Here is a 24,672-nt window from a genome sequence, read left to right as displayed (position 1 = left end):
CATTTATGGTTTTTGTGGAATAAACAAATACTAGAGAAGTACTAACATGACTATTACATCGGACTACTGGGTCTGAAATAATCTCGCTCCTAAAAAATGGCCAGATAAACTGCATGGTTTTAGTTGAGATGACTGGTGTGGGAGACTCTGAGAGATGCAATCTTCAATTCTTTTCAACCTCCCTTCTACAAACCCTCACAGGTTTGAATAGTCAAGAAAATATTTAGTAGGTAACTAGATCCGACTGGAGGATTTATCTTTCTTCTGCATTTTGTTTGTCATTTAAAGGATCTTGTATTTCCATCTCAAGACTGATTATTTTTCTATACCATAGCAACATAAATTTGCATTTTAGTCTGGGAAACTATTTTTCTACATATATCTGGTTCTTTGACCTGAGATGAGGAAAAACACAACCACAAACTTTAGAACTTGAGTTGTACAACAAAATATCTCAATTAGTTGAAATTTTTCTTTTTTTTTCTTTTTATTGGGAAATGCTAACAGGCTGGGTGTTGTTTAGAACTAGAGACTCATAACCGAAGTGAGTTCAGTTCAGTTGCTCAGTTGTGTCTGACTCTGAAAACCGAAGTAAGGATCTCATTAGATATAGGTATGTTGAATATCTGGGGTATTTTCATTATAATGAGTACTTATTAGGGAGCCTTGCAAATGTTTGGAAGATTTAGTAAATGATTTTAAAATTAGAGCATATGTTCCAACAGCTGAAAGCAAGGGGCCATCTTGGGAAACTCATCATTGTCCCATGTTTTTGTCCTGCTTAGAAATCAAACTGCAGGTGCTCTTAAAAATGTGTCTCTATGGGGGAGGATTCTTCCTTATATTCTCCGTTACTGCTAAAATCTGGCTAATAAATTCCATTGCATTCCTAATGTCCAGAGAAAGTACAATTGTTTTTTCACGAACACCTATTTGTTTGTGGAAGAATGGCCAATTTTCCAAAAGGTCTATATTTTTCGGTAGATCTCTATCCAAGGAACATAAGTGAAATGACCTACTAGATACAGTTTCTGCTGTTATGAAGCTGCAGGATGCTAATAGGGGTAGTAGGGATGGTCTTGGTTCTCTCTTTCTGTATTCTGTGGGGTCCTAGATTCATACTGGGGAGAAAGATGGACAACTAAACAAACGATGTCCAAACGAAAAAAATAAATTTACCCCAAAGTAGTTTTGTTTGCTTTGTCTCCTTTCGAAAACAAAACAGACCCAAGATAATGTTTATGTTCATCTCTACCTGCGAATTATGGCTGTGTAGCACAATAAAGGATGCACTGCAACTTTTAATCACTGAGAAATATTCCCACAGGCAGGATACTGATTAAATAGTGAAATAAAAGTGCTTTCGCTACGGATAATAATAAAAAAAAAATAGAACGGGGAGAAGCTTTAGCCCTATATCTCATTTTCATTTTTCTGAAATTTCAGAAGTCTCCAAATAATGTCATAATGGTAAAAAATAGGTTTTGGTTCATTTAATTTTCCAGAACAATCACAAATTCTAGATGAAGTCCTGACCTCATGTTGCTCTCCCTTTATATATTTTATGCCTTACTTATTGTACTTTTTTCCCTTGGTATTTTGGAAAGGCCGCATAATGTGGGGAGCAGATGATGTATCTCCATCATAGTGCCATTTGGTATTGGACTCATTAATGGCAATAATCCCAGGTGTCTACAAGGAAAGGAAAAGCCTCTCACACTATATTCTATTGAACAATAGTCTTTGCTGGTTGGTATAGTACAATTTAAATGGATTTTTGCTTCTCTGTATCCATCTAGGTAAAATGACATATATGTCTGAATATATGGATAAGCTTTATCCAAAACGATTATCGTATAAGGGATAGACTTGAAATATAGAAAGCGGTTGATGGCAGGGTGAGGCTACAGCACGCCTGAGTTCTTACTTCAGTGACATGAAACCACACGTCTCTGGGAACCTTGGTAGGACAGACATGATGAAGCCAGTGGTCGGGCACAACCTGAATGATCAAAATGGATTGCCAGATGGAATCAGAGTAGCGGTCTCACAATCACTGCATCTCAGTGGCTACTTACTTAATCATGGGAGAAGATGGCATGCTTTCCTGATAAATGTCCAGGTCCATAATGCCAAGACTGCTAGTGGCACTACTGTTGCCATTGCTGACAAAGCAAAAGTTTACATATTAATGCCAGTCTCCGCCACCTGGCCACAATGCCGACACTGCTGTTCCACCAAAGGTCCTTCCTTCGATCCCTGGGAGAATACTGCTTTGTGTCTAGGACCCCTAAATTGACGCTTATTTCTGACCAAATCAGGGGAAAACACAATAAAAGACTCTTTTGACTCACCACCATCATCCTCATCATCAGTATTTTGTAATTTCTGCAGTGAGCTCAGACCTGCTGGTTCACACCTGGTGGGTGGCAATCAGCATAACCCCTTTCTTCCCCATTCTAGTGACAGTGAGGATGTTTATCCCTCAGCAACAGGCTTCTTGGGTATATCTCCAGAGACTAAGATACTTCTGAGAATGCTGGCTTGGGGGAGATCTTCCTGCTTCTTGGTTTTTGATAGAAACCAGTACGGTTTTCCCTTTGCCATTCAGGGGATTTTTCTCAGGCACATTCCATAGGATATCCACTTGTCTCATTTTTTTTTTTTTCCTATGGGGCTACAGAATTTCTAAGTACAAAGTTGGGCAATGTCAAAGTTTTATAGCCCCTTTATCTTAAAATCTTTGAGAAGGAGCCACACCTGATACTTCTGTGTTGTAGAGAAGGAAGAATTACATATTGTATCATTTTTGTAGGTTGCACAATCAACATACGGTCCAGTTACTAGCCTGGAATTTATTTACTGAAATACAGAAGACTTGAGCCCATTTTTAGGTTCTGTCTGTACTTGCACAATGGAATGTATCCAATTTCACCAAATTCATCATGTGTCCTCACACCTTCTCTAATTTCCAATGACTTCTCTTGCAAGTAAGGTTTTCTAAGGATGTGTGCTGGAGTGTTGTGTGACGGAACGATCTTCCCTCTGGAGTTCTATGAATAAACAACTGAACCCCCTCATTTCAAATTCTTGTCTTGGGTTTCACGTGGGGGTACTGAATGTACTCACTCATTGAAATTTGATGACTCAAACCTAACGCTGGAGGTAATTAACAGTATAAACTTATCTTAAACCCAAAGATTCAAATTCTCTTTGCTTTTTATCGCTATACTGCAACATTTCCACCAGTGCTTGAAATTTTCGATAAATCATTTAACACTGTGACATTTTCTAAGTCTAAACAGACTGAACTGCAGGAAAAAAAGAAAAACCTTTCCGGGGGCATACACTCAGATGCAACTGAAGCCACTTTCCAATTGGCCTTTCTGAAAAGTCCTTAGACGTGCTGGCCGGGTATCAAATAAGATTTGGGGTAGAAATGTGAAGATTTTTTTCATTTTCACCTCACAGAGGACTAGTTTTTAGTCTATGTCTCCTGAGTGGCTTAGGTTCTCCCAAATCTAATCTCTCTAAGCTCCTGTCTAGCTTTCTAGAGCAAAAATACAGAGGGCAGGGCAGAGAAAGGGAGGAATAGTCAGTCCTAAAAACACAACACAGTGTGAAAACACTTGCCTCATGTAAACCCAGCCTCTCTTGCATCTGAAATACAAATGAACCAAAAAGAAAGTACCAAACACGCCAGCTATAATAGCAACTCATTAAAACAAAAAACAAAAAACAAGCCTCACAGTTGTCACATCATTGAATGCACGCGCTGGAGCCTGCAGAGAAGGGCACACGGATGACTCTCAACCTTGGTCGAGCTAATTGAAATTGTAACTGGATATTAAGAGCTCTCAGCACAAATCATGACAGGCAGGCACTTGGTCCTAGCAGGAGCTTTCCTTTTTGCTCTATTAGGGATCCTTTGAAGAGAATGATTTCAAATGCATTTCTGGAATCTGCGCTGAGACTCATTTCCCTGGGAAGTCAATTAAAGAGCAGGTACCTCATGGATCTCTCACTGAGCTGCAGGAAGCTGCTCGTGTCGTCTGGGTTGTCCTCCTCGTTGACAAGCTGGGACCAGCTGTCCATGCTCTCCCCACTGCTGCCGGGAGGGCTGGAGAACTCATCCAGGGCTCTGCCTTCTTTTGAGACTTCAGCCTCTGGTACATCTCTGGCATCAAGGGTTTCACTGTAGATGGTAAGACATTACTAAGAGTGTAGGCATAAGACTGAACTTTTCCGGGGAACCTCACTGTCCCTAGTGTATACACCATATATTATTAAGAGTTTGTATATGTTTGGGGTAGAGCTGTGGACATACTAAATATTCTGTAAATGAATGTGTGTGTCAAGTTGCTTAGTCGTGTCCAACTCTATTGCAACCCCAGGGACTGTAGCCTGCCAGGCTCCTCTGTCCATGGGATTTCCCAGAAAGAATACTAGGGCGGGTTGTCATACCCTCCTCCAGTGGGTCTTCCCGACCTAGGAACTGAACATGGGTCTCTGGCACTGCACGTTCTTTACTTTCTGAGCCACCAGGGAAGCCATAAATGAATATGTTACTGTTAAAACTGCCTAGCTCATAATTAGATGCATACTCTCAATTTAGGGAGCCTTACCTGTTAAGCCCCAAGTGGAAAGATCTGGATAACTACAGTATGGAGATGTGGCAGGGTCTATCACACACACTCTAGGCAAAAGAGTCGGGCACAACGTACTGACTAAAAAACACCTGCTGCTAACACGTGGTGAAAGAGGGTTCTCGACACGCTTGACTTTCCATTTGTTGGCCTGGCAGTTATACACACGCACATATACACAGGTGCTCTACATTAGGGATCAGACCGTTTCTTTGCATCCGTTTCCTCAGTCTGCCCCAATTCCTAACACACACTGCAGATGTAGTGAGGTTGGCACCACAGGAGAGGAGGCTCAAAATTAAGACGCTAGGACACATCTGCCTCCTTTTCTTCAAGGAGAGAGGAGAGAGAGAGAGATGGATGAAAGAGAGAGAACTTTGCTCTAGATTATAAATAAATTAAAATCTTCTCTGAGGAGAGGAGTTGGTGTCACCATCCTGGAAGGTAAACAACCAGCTCTAGGAAAATGAAGCTCTGTATCTCTCTAGAAGTCTCTAACTTGAAGGTTCATAATTGATCAACCTTCAATCCAGGTGCCAGGGCTCTTTTCTCAGACAGCCAAATGTACAGCAATTGGAAGAGATTCATGCAAACTTTTCTCCATAGGCTCATCAAAAACTAATAGCATGGAAGGGAAGGGCTTGAATGACTACAAACAAAAAGCAAGAGTGTATTTCTCAGTTGACAATGAAGAATAAGGCAACTCAGTGAGTGGACACTGGAATGCTTTCCTTGGCCGTAGTGCACTGCCTGTAGAGAGTATTGAGGGCTTCCACTGAGGACTGTCCTCAGGTCTGGAATTGTCCTGCCAGGGTTATACCTTTTCCCAGTGAGTACGCCAAGGAAGTGATGATGCAGAGCTACAAAAACCTATTCATTGGCTCCATTTGCACTAAACCCGACAGACCATCCCAGCTTCAGGGTTTCCTGTAGGCTGTGCTGTGGTCTCAGTTGTAAACACATTTTGGGGGGGAACCATCTCCCTCTGTCTCATCTTGTCTTTCCCTGCTTCTTACACATGAATGTAGACTTTTCTCTGGAGAGCACTCCCAAAATTATCTGTCTGCTGCTCTCCTCACCGTCTGTTCCTGGGAAATACAATTTAAGATGTTTGATCAATTTCATTCAAAATTTTTGTTAGGTAGGAAGTTAGGCATGAGTAGCAAGGGTTGCCTACTGGAAAAGGTTGCAGTAGGTTGCATCTCTCAACCTAGACATGCCCAGGAGAGCACACAGTCGATACAAACTAACTACAGGGGCTTCCCCAAGTAAACTCAGGCAGCTAGAAGCCCATTAAGGGTTCATAAATATTCTATACTGATTACAACAGACCGAATTATGGGAAGACATGCGCAACAGAGCAACTGTCAGTTAACCATGAGGGTATGACCATCTGCATTCCCTTTCTTGATTGGTAGTGGGTACAAGCCCTAAAAGTCTACATAATTTTCCTCAATCTTAGAATGAGTACTGTTATCCTTTTCCAAAGGATACATCACGAAGGATAAATTCCAATTGTACTTTAAAAAAAAAATCTCAGCTGGTAAAGAATTCGCCTGCAATGCAGGAGACCCCGGTTTCATTCCTGGGTCTGGAAGATCCTCTGGAGAAGGGATAGGCTACCCACTCCAGTATTCTTGGGCTTCCTTTGTGGCTCAGCTGGTAAAGAATCCGCCTGCAATGCGGGAGACCTGAGTTCGATCCCCGGGTTGGAAAGATCCCCTGGAGAAGGGAAAGGCTACCCATTCAAGTATTCTGGGCTGGAGAATTTCATAGACTCTATAGTCCATGGGGTCGCAAAGAGTCAGACATGACTGAGCGACTTTCACTTCATTGCACTTCACAGAATTTCAAATGCTTAATTTTGGGGGTGTGATTAAATACCGCCTCTGAAATGTGAACGTGTCACCTTGATAATTTCACACAAGATCTCAGATTCCTTCTCACAGCATCTGGACAAGTGCGGTGTTGGGGTGTGGCTGCTTCTAGTGCAATCTAGTGCTAACATTTGGTGCAAAGAGATCCATATAAACTTGATCTTTCTTTCAAAAATGTTGAGATGTTCTAAATTGAGCAAGGAGAAGGGGGTTAGGAATAGATGCAGCCAAAGAAACATTTACTGAATTTAACTAAATTCAAATGAAAGAGAAGTTCATTGATGACAAATGGAAACAATATACATGTTCCCCAAAGTGAAAATGAGCCAAGCGTTGAGCACAAAGGAGAGAGATCTAAGCCAATTGTTCATTTGGTTAAAAAACAATTTCCTAGGCCAATTCCTTACTGAGTTAGAACCTTATATTATTAGCAAAATTTGTTCCAGGACATTTCTTACTAAAGCAGAAGTTAAATCTCAGTGATTGACATTAAACATTCAGGTTAAAAAATGAAGCTGTCAGAATATTTTATTTCATCTCAATTTCACACTCTATTTACAGTAAACTTCATATCCCATGTTACATAACCAGGAATTCAGAATGAATAATGGTTATATCTAAAATAGTAGTTTTCATTTTCTTTTGAGAGAAATTTATAGCTTTGCTTATTTATTTATGAATAGTGCACATGTATGTTTTGCAGATGTATGTGTTGGCTTTTTTTCCTACTTCTGATCTTACAGTTCACACACAGTGCTTTAAAGGACCATACCTGATCTGACATCAAATTGAACTGTAGAATTTCTGAGTTGGCAGGGACCACAGAGACCACCTAGTTCAGAGTTCCTCCAACTTCATTTGCTAGCAAACCACTGTCATAATTTTTGCCATATTTGTATTACCTTTTATAATAATAATAAAAATTTTAAAGTTAGTTTATATAACCAAAATATGTTTATTTTAGAAAGAAAATTTGAGTCATTACTATAAATGGAAGGCACGAATCACTTACCATAGGTAGACAGTAACAATAACCCTAATGTAAATGATGGAGTTTGGGTGAAAATGATGTATTATGTCAGTTTATTAGCTGTAACAAGTGAACCACTGGTATATGATGGTGATAGTGGGGGAGGCTATGCTTATGTGAGGGCAGAGGACATGGAAAACTCTGTTGTATCCACTTAACTCTAGTGTGAACCTATAACTGCTCTTAAAAAATTAAGCCTATTTAAAAAAAATGAAAAAATAAGGCTATCAATAAATAGCAATTTTTATTTAACAAAATGTCACTAAGAGATCTGCACAGTAAGAAATGCAGTGGAAGTCCTTAGGCAGAAGGAAAATAATACTGATTGGAACTTGGATACACACAAAGAAACAAAGAACACCACAAAGAGTAAATAATTTTCAAGAGGATAACTGAAACTCAGGCATGCTGATAAGTACTTTAATTTTTTAATGGTCAAAACACTCTAACAAGAAGCAGAGATTGTCACTTTTGTTTCAGATCCTCCCACTTTCTGCCTCTGAGATTTTCATATGGTTATGATTATTAAGTTCAGCCCTAGATTAAAAAGGATGTTTATTATACTCAATCTAGGATTCCTAGGTGATTTATCCTGGGAGAATTTTTGTCTATCTATTACACAATGATGTGAAAGATTCAGTTCAATTCAGTTCTTCATGTTATTGGCATCATTTCTCTCTTTTTTCACATTTTGTCTCAAATGCCAACATTCTATCTTAAGAAGCCACTCCCTCCAACTAGTTATTTTCTATTACATTACTCTTCTTATTTTCCTCTCATCACACTCTATAGTAATCTTTTTCAAAAGGGTTTTTCATGCACACTGTCTATTTCTCCCACTGGTGTGCAAGGTAGCCGGCCAGGCTACTCTGTCCATGGGATTTCCCAGACAAGAATACTGGAGTGGGTAGCCATTTCCTTCTCCAGGGGATCTTCCCGACCCAGGGATCGAACCCAGGTCTCCTCCCTTTAGGCAGATGATTTACTGCTTGAGTCACCATGGAAGCCCAGGAGCCACGGATGCAGGCACTAAATCTCTCTGTTCTCTTGTGTTTGCAGCTCCAGTGGCAATGTGTTATCACAGATGAGCATGCAAATATTTGTCGGGTGAAAATTTTTTTTCTTGAAGCAAACATAAATGAATACACAATATAAAATATATTTCTAAAAAATTATATAAGGTGAGTGCAACATGTGAGTGATCAAAATTTTCAGTCTGGTGTTTATACCTTGGTCTCCAATGATCAAAAAGTTAGATAACTGCTTTTCAATAATCTCAGAGAAGGTGGTTGAGTTAAGAACACATTGCTGTTCACCAATAGGATAATGTTTCCCCAGAAATCAAGAACTGGGCTATCCTAAATCTCTTAAGCTCTTTAAAATTGGTATAATTTGGTACCTGGGCAAATGTGATGGCCTGAAATACAATAGTAGTAGTAATAGTAGTGTTAGTTGCTCAGTCGTGTCCGACTCTTTGAGACCCCATGGACTGTGGCCCACCAGGCTCCTCTGTCCACGGAATTCTCCAGGCAAGAATGCTGGAGTGGATTGCCATTCCCTTCTCCAGAGGATCTTCCCAATCCAGGGAAAGAACGTGGGTCTCCTGCACTGCAGGCAGATTCTTTACTGTCTGAGCTACAGTATTTCTATTTGGGCCTGATGGTCATGAGGAATTCTGGTTTTACATAACAAAAAAGTAAGAATGAGATTATTATTTCATTGTGTTGAGCTTTTATGAAGCTTTTAGTAAGAATTATGAAAATGTCCCTCAGAGAAGAGCCTAAAAGTATCTTCAGGACATGACACCCACGTCCAAACGATCTAATGTGCCAGTGTCATCTCCCTCCCTCTTGTGTATAAGTGGGTAGGAAATCTTTCATAGGGAATTGAGCTCCATATTTAGGCATTTTGACACATCAAATCCCCTGATAACAACCCTGAACTTAGAAAATGTGATCTAAGTGTGACTAATTTCCCTCTTGTAAATCCTGAGAATTCTCTAGTTTTAATAAAATTCTCACACTGTTCATAACAGGTTTCTCTTGGAAAAAGATCTTCTGGAATAAAGGCAACCACATACCTTAACCCCAAACAACAACTATAGAGTAAGCATTTATTGAGTGTTTGTAATAGACTACATGCTGAGTTAAGAGCCTGTCTACATTTCTTCATGTAAACCTTAAGAATCTTCTGATGATGTAGTTTTTACTATTATTACCCCCTATAGGTGAGACAGAGTGCCTGAAGAATGATGGACAGAGGTTCGTAACATTGTACAGGAGGCAATGATCAAAACCATCCCCAAGGAAAAGAAATGCAAAAAGGGAAAATGGTTGTCTGAGGAGGCCTTACAAGTAGCTGAGAAAAGAAGAGAAGTGAAAGGCAAAGGAGAAAACGAAAGATATACCCATCTGAATGCAGAGTTCAAAGAATAGCAAAGAGAGATGAGAAAGAATTTCTTAGTGATCAGTGCAAATAAATAGAGGAAAACAGTAGAATGGGAAACACTAGAGATCGCTACAAGAAAATCAGAGATACCAAGGGAACATTTCATGCAAAGATGGGCACAATAAAGGACAGAAATGGTATGGACCTAACAGAAGCAGAAGATATTAAGAAGAGGTGGCAAGAATACACAGAAGAACTATACAAAAAAGATCTTCATGACCCAGATAACCAGGATGGTGTGATCACTCACCTAGAGCCAGACATCCTGGAGTGAGAAGGCAAGGGGGCCTTACGAAGCATCACTACGAACAAAGCTAGTGGAGGTGATGGAATTCCAGCTGAGCTCTTTCAAATCCTAAAAGATGATGCTGTGAAAGTTTTGCACTCAATATGCCAGAAAATTTGAAAAATCCAGGCCACAGAACTGGAAAAGGTCAGTTTTCATTCCAATCCCAAAGAAAGGCAATGCCAAAGAATGTTCAAACTATCGCATAATTGCACTTATCTCACATGCTAGCAAAGTAATGCTCAAAATTCTCCAAGGTGGGCTTCAACAGTATGTGAACAGTGAACTTCTAGATGTTCAAGCTGGATTTAGAAAAGGCAGAGAAACCAGAGATCAAATTGCCAACATCCGTTGGATCATAGAAAAAGCAGAGAATTCTAGAAAAACATCTACTTCTGCTTCATCGACTATGCCAAAGTCTTTGACTGTGTGGATCACAACAAACTGTGGCAAGTTCTTAGAGATGGGAATACCAGACCACCTTGCCTGCCTCCTGAGAAACCTGTATGCAAGTCAAGAAGCAACAGTTAGAACCGGACATGGAACAACAGACTGGTTCCAAATTGGGAAAGAAGTACTTCAAGGCTATATATTGTCACCCTGCCTATTTAACTTATATGCAGAGAACATCATGAGAAATGCGAGGCTGGATGGAGCACAAGCTGGAATTAAGATTGCTGGGAGAAATATCAATAATCTCAGATATGCAGATGATACCACCCTTATGGCAGAAAGTGAAGAAGAACTAAAGAGCCTTTTGATGAAGGTGAAAGAGGAGAGTGAAAAAGCTGGTTTAAAACTCAACATTCAAGTAACGAAGATTATGGCATCCAGTCCCCTCAGTTCCTGGGAAAAAGATGGGGAAACAATGGAAACAGTGACAGGCTTTATTTACTTGGGCTCCAAAATCACTGCAGATTGGTGACTGCAGCCATGAAATTAAAAGACGCTTGCTTCTTGGAAGAAAAGCTATGACAAACCTAGACAGTGGATTAAAAAGCAGACACACTGCCAAGAAAGGTCTGTAGAAAAGCTATGGTTTTTCCAGTAGTTGTGTGTGGATGTGAGAGTTGGAACATAAAGAAAGCTGAGTGCCAAAGAATTGATGCTTTTGAACTGCAGTGTTGGAGAAGACTCTTGAGAGTCCCTTGGACTGCAAGAAAATCAAATCAGTTTATTCTAAAATCAGTCCTGAATATTCATTGGAAGGACTGATGCTACAGCTGGAGCTCCAATACTTTGGCCACCTGATGCGAAGAGCCAACTCATTAGAAAAGTCCCCTGATGCTGGGAAAGATTGAAGGCAGAAGGAGAAGAGGATGACAGAGAATGAGATGGTTTGACTGCATCATCAACTCAATGGACATGAGTTTGTGCAAGCTCCAGGAGCCGGGGAAGGACAGGGAAACCTGAAGTGCTACAGTCCATGGGGTTGCAAAGAGTCTGACACGACTGACTGAATAACAGCAGGTGAGTAAGGTCTCTCCTGGTGCCTGAGTGCTGAAGAACTTGTCTGCCAGTGAAGGAGACATGGTTTGATCCCTGAGTTGGGAAGATCCACTGGAGAAGGAAATGGCAACCCATTCCAGCATTTTTGCTGGAAAATCCTAGGGACAGATTCGCCTGGTGGGCTATCATGCCCCCTGCATTGAAAGCACTTAGCCTGTAGTCTAACCCCTGGACCACAAGGGAAGTTCCTATAATTCTTTATATTGCACCACAAAGAAAAATATATTAAATGCTTAGTCTGGATGCTTTGAGAAAAGATTTAGCTCTCAAATTTCTAAGGCTGATGATTCTACCACATTTTTTTTTCTCTTTCACTGTTGGAAAATTGAATCAGAAATCCACATCATGAGATAATATGTGTTTGGGTCATTTATTGGGAACACAAACTAATTCAGTTGGAGGCTTTATTCATGCCTATTTTCCAACTTTTTGGAATGTTCCTAGGTTGTACCTATTTTGAGTAGCATTTGTGACATTTAATTCAAAATTGTAGAATGCATGGTATCTAATTTCAGTGACCACCACTATTAGATTTGAGCCTACAACGATGAACTTTGTTGAACTACTGGTTCAAGAATGCTCCCTAGCTAGGTGATCTTTTACTAAGAATCTCAGCTGGTGTTTTCAAGGAGAGCATAAGTCAAACATCTGGAATCCAAAACAAGTCTTTAATCACAATTAATAACTTGTCATGCATCATATTTCCTGGAGGTGGTGAACACTATGGTAAGGTATGGTACTTCTGTAAGATTTTGACAAGTATTGTCTGGAGAGTTATAGATATGTAAGAACTTGCCTTCTTAGTCAACTTGGCCTGTACTTCATTTGGTTTAAGTTCATGCTCTTTTGCTTGTACATTTTCATGCTTTTGTCCCCCTGCATTCTTCTAGGATTTAATCCAACTGGAAAGCTAAATTCTTAGCACTAAGTAGCTAAGACAGTGCAACTGGAGCACCACTGCCCATAACTTGTAAAGATGCTTTATAATGATGGTGAGCTTTAGTACCTGAAGATGGATCCATTTGGGGGATTTCTCATTCTTGGTGGGGGTGTGAATGTCCTAGGGATTTTCTGGAGCTGACAAAATTTGAGGGAGTCTATGTTCAACTGGTTAGTTGCAGCTAAACATTTAAAAATCATAAGCTCTCTGAATGATAGATGTATATCTCTGAAAAGATAATGCAAGCTATTTCTCAAGTTTCCCAAAGCCAGTAGATTAATTTTTGTCTTTGTTTATTCTGTAGCTTAAAAAAAAACTTTAAGTATAGATCAAATTTTTAAATGCTACAATGGTCTCATATTCAAGAATCCTATGAATTTGCTACAGAAAATGGGAGTTGTAAAAGGAACTGATATTTCTTTAAGCTGCCTGAGAGAAATAATTACCTTGTCTCAAATTCAAAATGCACTGTCACCTGCATTATGATTTTCTGGAAAAAGAACTATTGAAATAACAACACTCCAGTGTTTTTTTGCATGTATGCTATTGTGATTATGTTGAAGTTTAGTCACTAAGTCATGTCTGATTCTCTTGCGGGTTAACCCCATGGTCAGTAGCCTACCAGGCTCCTCTGTCCACGGAATTTTCCAGGCACAAAAAATTGGAGTGAGCTGCCATTTCCTTCTCCAGGGAATCTTCCCCACCCAGGGATCAAACCATGTCTCATGAATTGGCAGGTATTCTTTACCACATGGTGGCAGGCGCCATCATGGAAGCCTGTATCATACTATGAATCTAAAGAGTCAGCACTGTGGGACATGGTGTCCTTGCAAAGATCTTTAGAGTAAGAAAGAAAAACTCGAGGGAACCTGGGGGAAAATTACACCAAAATATTTAATGTCAGATTCCAATATTATAACTTATTTAAATTTAGCTTTTTTCAAGTGAACAAGTTGATGTGCTTTCTTTTTTGCTTGGAAGTTGCCATGAATTAATTTCAAAAGGTAGCTTACTATGGGAGATTAATTTTAATGGGGAGAATGATATCTCATTTCATTTTAGAAATTAAAAAAAATTTACTTCCGCCTTTCTATTATATGCATGCTAAGTCACTTCATGTCTGACTCTTTGCCACTCCCATGGACTGTAGCTCACCAGGCTCCTCTGTCCATAGGATTCTCCAGGCATGAATACTGGAGTGGGTTGCCATGCCTCCTCCAGGGGATCTTCCCAACCCAGGGACTGAACCCATATTTCTTATGTCTCCTGCATTGGCAGGAGGGTTCTTTACCACTAGCACCACCTGGGAAAGGGTATATTAACCAGGGAAGCCAATGACTATCAGGCATTCAGTTCCTGCACCAGTAAGTTTCTAAGATTTATATTAAATACTGATTAGGGTGCAGTAACTGCAGTCCCATGCACCCTAGTTCGTCTAAGACATCACTCACTCACCTGGGGTTCTGGCAGGCACTCAGGGCAGCGTCTTCACCCTTCCCTGCATCTGGGACCTTTTCTTCTTTCAAACACTCTTCTTTTTCCTCCAGGGGGCTGCATTCAGAAACAACGTGTTCAGCTTCTCCCACACATTCTTCTCTCTGATCTGTTTCGATCTGAATTAAAGGCACGTCCCTTGAGCAAAGTGATCGCCGGGTGTGGCTTAGAGGGACCGCATCGTGGCATGAGGGAGTTTCCTTTTTAAAATCTAAACTGCTGTGACTTGTAAGAGGAGCATCTTTGCTTGGGGACGACCATGGGGGAGGGTTGCTTTCTGTGATTGAGTTTTTCCTCGGATAATCAACGGACCCCTGCACAAGCAGTGCTGGCCCACTTTGCACCCTGCCCGAAGCTAACCTGCCTGCACACTTTTCCACTTGCAAGGACGGGCCCCCTGAAGCAGGTTCAGCATCAGCCGCGCCGGCATCGTCCACTATAATTTTGTTCTTCCGCATGAGGGCCTCGATTGAGTTTGCCCACGTCTCGTGAATTAACATGTTTGTGACGTGGTCAGCCCCACCTCTGCGATACAGGCAAGAGTCAGATTTGCAGAGACCCGAGGAGGAAGCACCGCCGACTGGCTGGACGCTGAGGAAGTCTTGCTGGCTGTGATGAGAAAAGCCGTCTAAGGAGTTGGCTTTGATGGGCACGTTCACCGTGAGCCCGGCGCCAGGGGATCTGCCGTCGGGCACGGACGACTGTCTGTAGTACAAGGGGGCTCGCAGAGAAGGTGAGAGCAAGCCAGTGGTCCAGTCCTGGCTGCCTCGCCTGGAGGAGGCGCCGTCTTTGCCCTCCCGTTCGATGTCCCTCAGCATGTACCTGTAGAACTCCTCGGTGATGCTCTCGGTGCTGGATTGTTTCGAGGGACAGCCTGGCTTCACACTCAGGTGGTCATTTTTCCGGCAGGCCTGTTGCACAGCTGAATTCAGGATGCTACTGGCGTTCTTGCCTGCGTAGTAATCTAGCAGTAACTCGAAGCCTCTTCCTTCATTTTCCATCTGGTTCACCATGAACCTGGAAAACTCATCCGTGATGCTCTCGCAGCTTGACTGCTTGGAGACGGAGCTGGCCCGGCTAACTGGCTGACTCAGGGTACTCATTAAACCCAGGCTGTTCACATAGGCCCGGGTGTTAGAGTCCTCCTCTGGAATGCTCTCGCAGCTGGAGGCCTTCAGGCGGTTCCACCTGTCCCCACCCAGTAACCGACTCCGGGGGTAGCCCTGGGCTTGCCACACACCGTCCACCAAGGAGAACTCTGTGAGGTTCATGATCTTGGCTGCCACTTCGTTTGCAAAAATACTGACAGAGTCTGGGATGTCCTCGAGGTTCATGGACTCGTCCACCACTCTGTTCATCAGCTTCTCTTTCAGCTCTGGGTGCTCATCGGTTTTCCTCTTGATCTCGCTGAGTCGCGGGGGCTTGTGTTTCCTCACAGTGGCCCCGCTGGCCTGGCTCTCTTTCTTCCTCTTCAAGGATCGGCAGGAGATGTTGGGGGTAACCAGAAACTCATTCCCTCTTTTCCATGCACAGAACCAGGGTTGTTTTCCATTGGAGTTGTCAAGGCAAATCGCTGCGATTTCCGTTGCCATGGAGACGATCGTCTCTGCTAATTCTTCTGCGAAGTCTGCAATGCAGTATATGTCTGGGTCTTTTTCTGGTAGCGTGGATTGAGCAGGAAGCAGCAAATCATCCCCCAACAAAGACGGGCGAACTTGAACTTCATTGTTCAGAGGCAAGGCACCATTGTACTTTTCTTGAGCATCTGCAGTGATGCTGTCCTCAGTGTCCTGGGAACTGGAGCTGTACTCGCCAACTGTTGGTGCCATTTCTTCCTCTGGAGGCCCTCTGCATTCATTCTCATTGTCACTGGGTGGTGGAGGAGGGTTTTTCGTATCCTCCACCACTGATCCTTTCAGATATATCTCCTTGGGGGGTGTTTTAGCAGACATGCTGGTACTGCAGGATAATTCAGATTGCAGTGTGGGGATCTGGGAAAGACCTGACTGCTCTGGACCCTTGCTATCTTGCTTCAGATGTCCAGCATCTATGAGACCATTGATAACAGGACTGCTGATATGCAGGTTGCTAAGTGGATGGCAACTGGAGTATTCAGCAGCTTTTGTCCATGCTGGACAAATGGCTTGATCAGTTGGCTGGAAGTCTGGTTCGGTTTCCCTCCATCTGATGGTCTCCTTAGAAAGGACAGGGGAACATCCCCCAAGCTGTACAAGGTGGCTCATCTTCTTGAACGTGAAGCGTATCACATTGAAGAGCAGCCGATTTACACTTTCCATCAAGGAGTCCAGGGTTTCAGAAGAGTCCCTGTCATCATTGGGGTTTGTTATTTTATTTTTCTGGTGAATTTCATCAATGGAATGCTTCAGGATAACATTGGACAGGGTCTGTGCCAGCTCATTCCCAAGGGCATTTTCTGAGCACAAGGTCTGAGGCTTTGAAACAACATCTACAATCCTCCTGTTCACTGACTCCATGAGGTCTCCGATGCTGCTGTAGGCGTTAGGTCTCGTTAAGACCAAGGCAACCTCCTTGAGCAAGGTCTCTGCAATGGCTTCATTCCCCAGCTCCATGGTCTTCTCTGTCACTAAACCACAAAGTTGGGGGATGGCTGCAGGGGCCTCAACTGCAGACAGGAAGCCACTGGAAGCCACCGGGCACTTCGCCTCTCCTGTTTCCCCAAGGCCACAGACAGCAACGGCACTGGCCACCTGAGTCATGCCGCATAAAGCAGATGGAAACGAGTATTCACTGATGGAGGGATCCTTGAGTACTTGAGAGGCTTGAGTTTGCACTGGCTCATCGCCTCCCAGTGGATGGTGTGAAACCAGGGGTTCTTGCTCCATTTTGAATCTTTCTGTGGCTTGTGGACTGGAAATGGTTCCAATAACAGTGGCTGCACAAGCTAACGCTACTTCTAGAGCACTCTGGGGGTGTCTGCTGGAGTTCTCTCCAGAGGGGACGCCTGAAGTTTCACTGGAGACTTCTGTCTCGGGCCACGAGGAAATGCCTGTCTCAGGGCCAGCATCACTGCCTTCTGGACTCTGGACAATGATGATTTTGGGGAGCTCGTTCCAAGACTGAGGTACCACGATATCGTTTGTGGAAGAGCTACTGGGGAGCAGAGCACTTCCTACAGAAACACTGACTGCAGATTCCTGGGGGAGGGCAGGCTGAGACTTGGACAGTCGAATAAATGCATCTTGCAGCACAGATTCCGCCAAATTCGTGGCATACTTGCCTGTTGTGGCTTCTCCATCTTGTAAGGGAAGAAGAGAGCTTGTGCGGTCTTCACGGTCTCCTGGGTCTAAATTGCTGTCATGCTCAGAGAAAGTCCCACATGCAGAAGGTCCATCCCTCTTAATCATCCTTGAGAAATAAGCATTGCCTGGAATACATAGTGCCTGTGATTTTTCCTCTTGACTTTTATACTTTTGTGAGTAATAATCATTTGTTGTTGACCTCTCATTCTCCACGGCTTCACCTTTCCACTTTGATATCTTGGCTGAAGGATCTAGACTCTGCAGACTTGTATATTCTGCCACTTTTCCCAGAGATCCTTCTGTTTTAACCAGTGGTGTATGATATTTGCTAACATACTTGTCTTCCAATGGATTAAGTAACTTTTCCTTGCTGTAATTCCACTCCTCTTTAGTGGCTTCCTTTGGCTTTTTATTTTCCAAGATACTGGTTGAGACATTTATATTTTCATAACCTGGTGAAGAGAAAATGATACTACTTATTTATTTTATTTAAGTAAAAATACTACTTATTTATTTTTTCACTTTTGATCATCTACTTTTATTCCATTTTTTGCAATTCTGAGTACTTGTTTTATTGGAGTACAGTTGATTTACATTGTTGTGTTAGTTTTAGGTATACAGAAAAGTGAATCAATTATATAGATAACCAGTCTTTTTTAGATTTTTTTCCCATTTAGGCTATTACAAAGTATTGAATACAGTTACCATTGCTATACAGTAGGGTCTTGTTATCTATTTAATATACAGTAGTGTGTATATGGGGCTTCCTGGGTGGCTCAGCTGGTAAAGAATCTGCCTGCAATGCAGGAGAGCCTGGTTCAATTCCTGAGTTGGGACGCTCCCCTGGAGAAGGGAGAGGCCACCCACTCCAGCATCCTTGGGCCTCCGTGGTGACTCAGATAGTAAAGAACCCACCTGCAATGCGGGAGACCTAGGTTCTATCCCTGGGTTGGGAAGATCCTCTGAAGGAGGGCATGGAAACCTCCTCCAGTATTCTTCCCTGGAGAATCCCAAGGACAGAGGAGCCTGGCTGGCTACAGCTCACGGGGTCGCAAAGAGTCAGACATGACTGAGTGACTATGTACAACACAGCACAGCGTGTAAAGGTTACTCCCAATCTCCCAGCCCGCCCCCCCACACTCCACCATTTCCACCTGGTAATCATCAATCTGTTTTCTACATCTGTGACTCTATTTCTGTCTTATAAATAAGTTCATTTGTACTATTTTTTAGAGAAAGAAGAACAAACAAAACCCAAACTTAGTAGAAGGAAAGAAATCATAAAGATCAGAGCAGTTATAAATGGAACAGAGACAAAAAAACAACAACATAAAAAGCCATCATTCGAGAAGTTACATGCACCATTACTTTTCAGATAGCAGGTTCACATGAGTCTAAAATAATGTTTATTTCCAAAAATGCCTTAAAGGATCAGTTATCTTTTTTTCTGTTTCTGAAAATAGTATTTTGAATGTTTCTTCAAGAAAAGTGAATCTGAAAAGGCTTTTGAGTTTCATTGTGAACTGCCCTCAACAGAATGGCTTTCAGCGTGGAGTACGTATGCCAGTGTTAGAGTGGAAGAGGGCATTTGGGAGCTGAGGGCTGGTCACCGTGCTCTGGCAAGAAAGTAACCGAGACAACTGTGTCCTGTAGCTGCCCAGTGGGTACAGAGGGAGAAGGCAGGATATACAGGATATCGTGGGCCTTGTTGAGAGAGTTTCTCTGAAGCTGGCATAGGATGTGCCCCAAGGACAGTGAGAACAGAATCTGGAGTATCCCTTCCTCTTTGGGGAAGAGTAACTTATTGTTCACTGAGCTCTATTAATCAGTAAACACATGCTAAGTACTTTCCTGGGTTACTTCCTCCTGCCCTGGCAAAAATAATCATGCCAGCTCAGTTGTGTCTGACTCTTTTGCGACACCATGGATTGCAGCCTGTCAGGCTCCTCTATCCATAGGATTTCCCAGGCAAGAATACTGGACTGGGTTGCCATTTCCTCCTCCAGGGTTGGATCTTTCCAACCCAGGGATCTCACACATGTCTCCTGTGACCCCTGCACAGGTAGGGAGATTCTTTACCACTGAGCCACCTGGAAAGCCCAGAAATGTAACAAATATATATTTTAAATGGCTAAATATAATACATATAATAGTTCTGGGGGCACTGTCATACTCCCAAATTATGGATAAGGAAACTGGAACTCAGAAAGACTTAGATCACTGGCCCCAGGTTTCATAGCCTCAAAGAGGCAGTGCTTGGATTCAGGCCAGTCTCACTCAGCCTCAGCTAACAGATGGCTTTGATGGAAATCTTAGGGAAATTAACTTTCCTCCAAGTGATAGTCTCCATCTCTTGGCAGGCAGGAAGATTTTGTTTTAAAACAGAGATTTCCTTCAGCATCCCTAAGGCATCTTTACGGAGAATGGGGCCATCTAACCATTAAATCTGTTAAAGTGCCTCTGTCAGCATCCTCACTAGTGTTTTCTTATTCTCTCTCCCTCCTGAAACTTCTTACGTGAAGATTGTGATGCGTCAGCCGAACTGATGTGGCCTGAAACTTTTCCGAAATGTAACCCAGACATTTTTATAGGGTGACTAATTTCAGGGTGCACATTCATTTTACAGGAAAGTTCTCACCGTTCCTATACTCTTCCACTTCACTTTCCTCCTCCAAGTGCTCGGATGCAGTAAGAAAGTCTTCTTCAATTGAGGACAAGGAACAGTTCGTGTCATCCTCCACTTTCAAGACGTTTGTTTCAAGGTGGAGCTGCCGCTCCTGTACTAGTTCCAGACCAATCAAAAATTTGTTGATTTCAAAGATGATGCAGTTGGTACTGTTTGGCCTGTTCCCTCTTGCACACTGGACCAAGCAGACATCTGACATCCAAGGACACTGCGAGCAGAGAGAGAAAAAGGCATTTGTTAAAAAAAAAGGGGGGAGCGTCTTGAGGGACTCTAGTGGTAAAGGATCCACCTGCCAATGCATGAGATGTAAGAGACGCGAGTTTGATCCCTGGGTCAGGAAGATCCCCCGGAGAAAGAAATGGCAACCCACCCCAGTGTTCTTGTCTGGAGAATTCCATGGACAGAGAAGCTTGGTGGGCTACAGTCTGTGGGGTCGCAAAGAGTCCAACACAACAGCACAAACACACACAAGAGAAAATATAGAACCATTGCCTCCGGCCTTTCTTCTATTAGTCTCTCCTATTAGAAGGAATGGGGACCTTTAAAATACTTGGAATATCTTCAGGGCGTATATTGATGAACTGCTTGAAAAAATTCAAATGGTGCTTTGGAACACAGGGTACCTAGGAGAAAAGTTGACTAGTTGTATTACATATTTTTGTTCTCTCTTGTCTAGGTGAAAATTGCACTGGGCAAAGTTTAGCAGGCATAGAAGACCTCATTCAAAGCTTTTAAATTAAGAGAAGGAGGCCAGAACTGAGTTGGATCACAACTCCACTGAAATTAAAAAAAAAAAGGCAACAGGGCTTTGAAGAGCTGGTACAGGAGGACTAAAGTCCATCTGTGTTTGCTTAGGAAAAGGAAACTTCTTGTACCTTCTTGGCTGGAGGTAGTTTTGCAAATTGCAGCAAAGTGCCTACAGAAGTTAGGCTCCCATCCTTCCAAAGACATAGGGACACTAACTTCTTTGATGACATTTCCAAGACATGGGTCCAAGTCCTTGAGAAAGACATTCTTGGGTTGTACAAGTGTCAAAAGGCTTTTAAAATGATTTATATCTCAATGGGGCAGAGAAGCAATTTATAAAAATATGTTCTCTAAAATCAATATTCTAAGAAAAGGGAAGTTTAGGGCCTGGAGTTAGGAATAAGGCTGTCTAAAATTTAATAAAGCTGAGGGGAAAGTTAAGGCTGTCTTGGGTGCTCCTTTTGATTAAATGAGTCCCAGGTTCTCAGACCAATATTTTTTCTGCCTTGGTGATATTCAGTATAACCTCTCTGCTAGTATTTCACACAGATGGAAAGTGTTCTATCATCTATGGTTATATTTTATAATTTGTAGTGTTCATTTGAAGAAGCAGCCAAAATGAGATGTAAAAAAATCCACTGAAAGTGATCAAATTCTCTTTAAAGGACAGGTTTATGGGGACAGCACTGAGGGAGACAGATCACTGGAGAGTGTCCCATGGAGACCTGTTAATTCTTTTCAGTTCCAAGGTTACAGACCCCCTCCCCATTCTCCACTACATAGTTTCACCATTCATAGTGTCATTCATTAGAATAACAGTAAAAAGTCTCAGTTGCCCTTGCACAGAATACTAGTAAGTCACAGATATGTCTTGTGCATTGGGGTTTTCATCTTTGTAAGAGGAACAATATGTTGATTTATAGCAATTTTTAAGAGAAAATTATTTTAATAGAAACAACAGTGGGCAAAGGGAAGCTAAATAAACTTATCTCAAGATGGAATTCAAAATGCTTGGGAATATTTCATGTCTACATGTTCCCCTTATTAAAAGAGATTATTTAAAACACATGTACATCAATAGCATGTATGTGTATTTTATACATAGCATCAATAGTGTGTATGTACATATACACATATGTATGTGTGTCTATACATACACATGTGTATATACATCGAGTGTATATGTGTATATATGTATTTTATACATAGCATCAATAGTGTATATGTACATATACACATATGTATATACATCAATAGTGTATATGTGTATATACACATATGTATATAAATCAATAATGTGTATACACATATACACATGTGTGTATACATCAATAGTGTATATATGTATATACATATACACATATGTATATACATCAATAGTGTATATATACATATACACACATGTATATACATCAATAGTGTACATGTGTATATACATATATGTATATGTGTATATACATACACATGTGTATATACATCAATAGTGTGTATGTGTATATATGTATATTATACATAGCATCAGTGTATATATACATATACACACATGTATATACATCAATAGTGTGTGTGTATATATGTATATTATACATAGCATCATAGTGTATATGTACATATACACACATGTATATACATCAATAGTGTGTATGTGTATATATGTATATTATACATAGCATCAGTGTATATATACATATACACACATGTATATCCATCAATAGTGTGTATGTGTATATACGTCAGTAGTGTGTATGTGTATATATGTATTTTATACATAGCATCAATAGTGTATATGTGTCAATCTCTGTCTCTCCATTCATCCAAGTCACAGAAATATAAAGCGGAAGAACCACCACTGCAGTCTAGGTTTCCTGGATTCCAGTTCCTGTGTTTTTTCCAACTCTCCTCATGGAGAGTTTAATTAGGAATCATAACTAATAGGCCTGGTGCAGAAACCACTCTTAAAACTCAGGTTTGAAAATTATGTTCGGTTATTATGGCTTTGCCTAATATAAATAGATAGCACTTAGGTCCACTTCTGTATTCTCTTTTCAAACAATTAATTTTCTCATTAAAGAAATGTGTTATTAGATTGACTGGGAATAATCTTGTTCTAGTCTTGAGGAGAAAACTGTAATGGGCTGTGTGTAGATTTTCAGTGAGCATCTGAAGTATGGAACGAAATAGTGGGTGGCCCACTAAACTTTTTTTGATATTTTGAAGGATTAAAGAATAAAAGAAGATTTAAAAACTTTCCAGCAAAACTAAAACACAAGGAAGAACAATTTATAGAGGAAAACAAATGCTCATTATTTTAGTCTGTAGCTATCAATCACTATTCACGTGTCTTATGTGAGAACATAAGTGTCTTTAGACAGTGTCTTTAGAAATTTTATGTAAATCAATTAAACAATTTAAAATGTTAAAGTTTTCTTCAGCATTATAATTATTTATTTAATAATAATGAACATTAGTTTAATAGATTGAATGATAACAGTATTTTAAACTCTATTTTAAGTAACATTCTTTTCTTCTGGGAACTTCATTTTGGGTCTAGGAAACTCCATTTTCATCTTTGGGACTGCCATCCTGTATTCATTAGCTTGGCTGGTTTGATATCACCTAAAAAATAAATAGCATCCAGAAAGAAGAAATTATGCCATTCTGGCATCACATGGTATGAATTAGAATTTTGCTATTTTTCCTGAAACAGAAGACAATGCTGGTTTTGATTACTCAGTAGATTAGTAGAAAACCAAGCTAACCAACCAATGCCTGGTGTGTCTGCTCTAGTTTAAGTGCAACTTAGTACCATAAACTTGAGAACATAATATATGTTAGAAATCAATGTAAGGGAAACTGTCAAACTTTAAGGGGTGATATTTAAAAGAAGTACAAGTAAAGTCTATTATAGGATACAAAGATGTTTAAATTCATATGCTATGGGAGTCTACATATTGCATTCATTTGGGCCTCATACTGATTTGTGCCAAGAGCTGACCACAGATAACTTACTAGTGAATTGTTTATCAAGAGCTAATATTTCTTACCTGTGAAACTTCAAAATCTGCCTGTAGGTTTCCAGATGTTAACCCACTTAGGAGGACAATTTCATTTTCTTTTGGCTGTTGGACATTCATGGAGCTTATAAGTTTTGGAAGATCTGGTGAAACACTGACCAACTTCTGTAGGACAAGAATCTTTATTAGTTGAGATAATTTATTTTCACTTCCAAAATACTACCTCAAAATTATTTTACTTGCAAAACTAATATACTCATATAACTATTCATAATATAGATGACTGAATCTACTAAGATTATTATAAGAAGAGATTGTACAAAAGTGAAGCATAAAGGTTTAGATTGGAATAGAAAATTTCCTAAACATAAAGATTTAACAATTTTTAGTTTGAAGTTTCCCAAAGTAAACACTTAATGATTTTATTGTGACACCACAGGCATCCATGGTAGTTTGGGAATCTTCCTCCCTTTTAAGTCCTTGAATAAGAGACTCGTTGACTAATAATCATGTGTTCTAATGAAGCTAATAGTAATAATAAATTTGCATAATAATAATAAAATAAAATAATAATAAAATTGCATGGTAAGCCGCTTCAGTCATGTCTGACTCTGTGCAACCCTGTGGACTGTAGTCTGCCAGGCTCTTCTGTCCACGGGATTCTCCAGGCAAGAATACTGGAGTAGGTTCTCATGCCGTCCTCCAGGGGAATCT

The 24,672-nt window shown here is 41.0% G+C and overlaps 1 protein-coding gene across 7 annotated transcripts in view; it reads right to left on the bottom strand.

Annotated features, from left to right (window-relative positions):
* The window catches only part of LOC122698580 (SPHK1 interactor, AKAP domain containing), a 185,230-nt gene that overhangs the window by 14,705 nt on the left and 145,853 nt on the right, over positions 1-24,672 (bottom strand). For 5 of the 7 annotated variants that reach the window (XM_043909789.1, XM_043909790.1, XM_043909794.1 and 2 more), the window contains exons 5-9: positions 23,989-24,123; positions 20,150-20,405; positions 14,192-17,963; positions 4,010-4,195; positions 2,079-2,165 (exon numbers count right to left, since the gene is read on the bottom strand). In XM_043909789.1, coding sequence (XP_043765724.1) covers positions 2,079-2,165; positions 4,010-4,195; positions 14,192-17,963; positions 20,150-20,405; positions 23,989-24,123 — 4,436 coding nt within the window. The remainder of the gene's footprint in view (positions 1-2,078; positions 2,166-4,009; positions 4,196-14,191; positions 17,964-20,149; positions 20,406-23,988; positions 24,124-24,672) is intronic. The other 2 variants (XM_043909791.1, XM_043909792.1) reach the window with 2 other exon arrangements.

This window comes from Cervus elaphus, chromosome 8, assembly GCF_910594005.1.
Source record: "Cervus elaphus chromosome 8, mCerEla1.1, whole genome shotgun sequence".
Classification (NCBI taxonomy): domain Eukaryota; kingdom Metazoa; phylum Chordata; class Mammalia; order Artiodactyla; family Cervidae; genus Cervus; species Cervus elaphus.
This window is presented reverse-complemented; position numbering and strand designations above follow the sequence as displayed.